Raw genomic sequence first — 1,990 nt, 5'->3', positions numbered from 1 at the left:
GCCGTCGAGTCTCGCCGCTCCGCCTGCAGCTTCACCCACGTTTCTCCCAAGGCCTTGGCGAAGTGGTCATCGACTGAAAAAAAAAAGGAACTTAGCTCCGTCACCCAACAGCAAGAATGAATCGTCCGATGAGAGGCTTCCTTGGTGGGGCGAGGGAGCGACCTGGGGAGCCAGTGGATGCCCAGGGCGCTGCCTCGGGGCACTCCCACTTGCAACCCCTCCCCCCTATGGGGCCTCGGGAACCTATCTCGGGATGGCAGGACCCACCACCATCCCTGCGCACCCCTTTACCTTGGCTGAGTCACTAATTAAATGCAAAATGTTGCAAGCTTTCTCATGCTACAAAAGACAATCTTGTCCGCCATTTCACCTCCATTTGACATCCCGTGCCTCGGGCTTTCCTAATGCATTTCACTTCTGACATCAAAATCTCACTGATTTACAAAAATCACAAAAGTAATTATCTAATTAAAATCACAAACCTCCTTACATTAAAGATAAAAACAAAAATATACATAACACTCGTTCTCCTAAATGTGGGATCCCTCAGCAAAACTAGTTTGACAAATGTGACCACTGATGCATATTACATGTGCAAGTGGATGGCGTGACGATTGCCTTCTTGGAAATTTCCTTCAAGTTTTCTCCAGCTGCAACATGGCCGACCCCACCTCTTCCATGATAAGATTTCCTTATTCTTGGAACAAGCCAGCTGGGAGGCTCAGAAACTACACCAAACGCCTTCAAAGAATTATTAAATCAGCTTCAAATATTGTTCACATTTTCATCAAAAATAGATTTATAGAGATCTGTGTCCACCCGACTCTCCCGTTGCCTATCTTGGGGAGGCTACATCTAGGCCTCTGTGATTATGATCCTGGATCACAGCCATACCCCGAGAGATGTACAACTAGGGTCTGCGCTCCCTTGCTTAATGTACTGCATCTATTGACTAAAAGGTTGGTAGGAGACACGTGCCTCACCCTGAAGATGAGAACAATGTCGTGCTTCGAGTGGGAGAGGAAGGGAATTTTAGGGAAACATCGGCTTGGCCAACAACGCCCCTATCCCTCCCACATCGGCTGCTGGATCTGGGACTGCAGTGACGATCTGTTGACCAACCCACAGGTAAGGGCGACTTTACCCGCTGTTCACGGAAGAACGCAACGGATGTTACTAGTGAGCAGGAGCCACGCCCGGAGATTCGTTCTGAGACTGAAGTGAAAGGAAAGGCCTTTCGTCCAGACACTCATCGTCACGGTCACGCTCGAATGTATGCCTTCCTCGACGTAGCGTGAGGCTGTTAGCTCACTTTCTTTGCATCACATCAGATTGAAAAAGAAGCCGGGGGGGGGGGGGCAAGGGGGAAAAGCAAAGATGAATCAGTGTGGGAATGAATATATTATTTATTTGTTCTTAAAGAAAAGGCGGTAAGCAGGTTGAAAGTGGAGGGTGCAGACGGCAGGTAGGCACAGCACATGTTTCTCTCTTTACTTCCCCTTCCTTTCTGTGTATGGTGTAAACTAAGAAGGAAGGATTCGCGCAGACATGGCAGAAGGAGATTCGCGTTCCTGTTCGTCTGTGGCCTGACTTTCCGAGTTGGTCCTTTTTCGCTGCACCTTATTCCCGCCTCCCCAACATGCTGCTCAGCCCATGCCTCCGGCGTCAGCAGCGCAGCTGGTCCTCGGATTTATCTGACCATTTGGCATCGAAAGGGACTTTCCCTTTCAGTTTTTTTAATTTCTCATGAACAGGACAAAATCCAGCTGCTTTTTAGAAAGAACAACTCTTACTTGAATATCGCCAAAATATGACAAGGACTATCATGTCTGTCTAATCGTAAGGACAGCACCGACATTTGAAGCAGTGTAACACGCTACACGATTTCCTAACTACTGTTTATGGCATTGTGTCCGGATCTCCTCATCCTGGCAACACGGCCTGAGCACGCCAGTCTGGGTCTGAGGCCTCCGGCTGCCGCACTGGAAGG

The 1,990-nt window shown here is 48.9% G+C and overlaps 1 protein-coding gene across 1 annotated transcript in view; it reads right to left on the bottom strand.

The window, feature by feature from the left end:
• Nucleotides 1-1,990, bottom strand: part of LOC119588884 (transcription cofactor vestigial-like protein 4) — a gene marked incomplete in the record, with an annotated part of 9,380 nt that overhangs the window by 195 nt on the left and 7,195 nt on the right. Inside the window, 1 exon segment of the mRNA XM_037937520.1 lies at nt 1-73. Within this exon segment, the coding sequence (XP_037793448.1) occupies nt 1-73 (73 nt within the window).

Source organism: Penaeus monodon, chromosome 24 (assembly GCF_015228065.2).
Source record: "Penaeus monodon isolate SGIC_2016 chromosome 24, NSTDA_Pmon_1, whole genome shotgun sequence".
In the NCBI taxonomy this organism is placed as follows: domain Eukaryota; kingdom Metazoa; phylum Arthropoda; class Malacostraca; order Decapoda; family Penaeidae; genus Penaeus; species Penaeus monodon.
The sequence above is the reverse complement of the archived record's forward strand: the minus strand, read 5'-3'. Positions and strand labels throughout refer to the sequence as shown.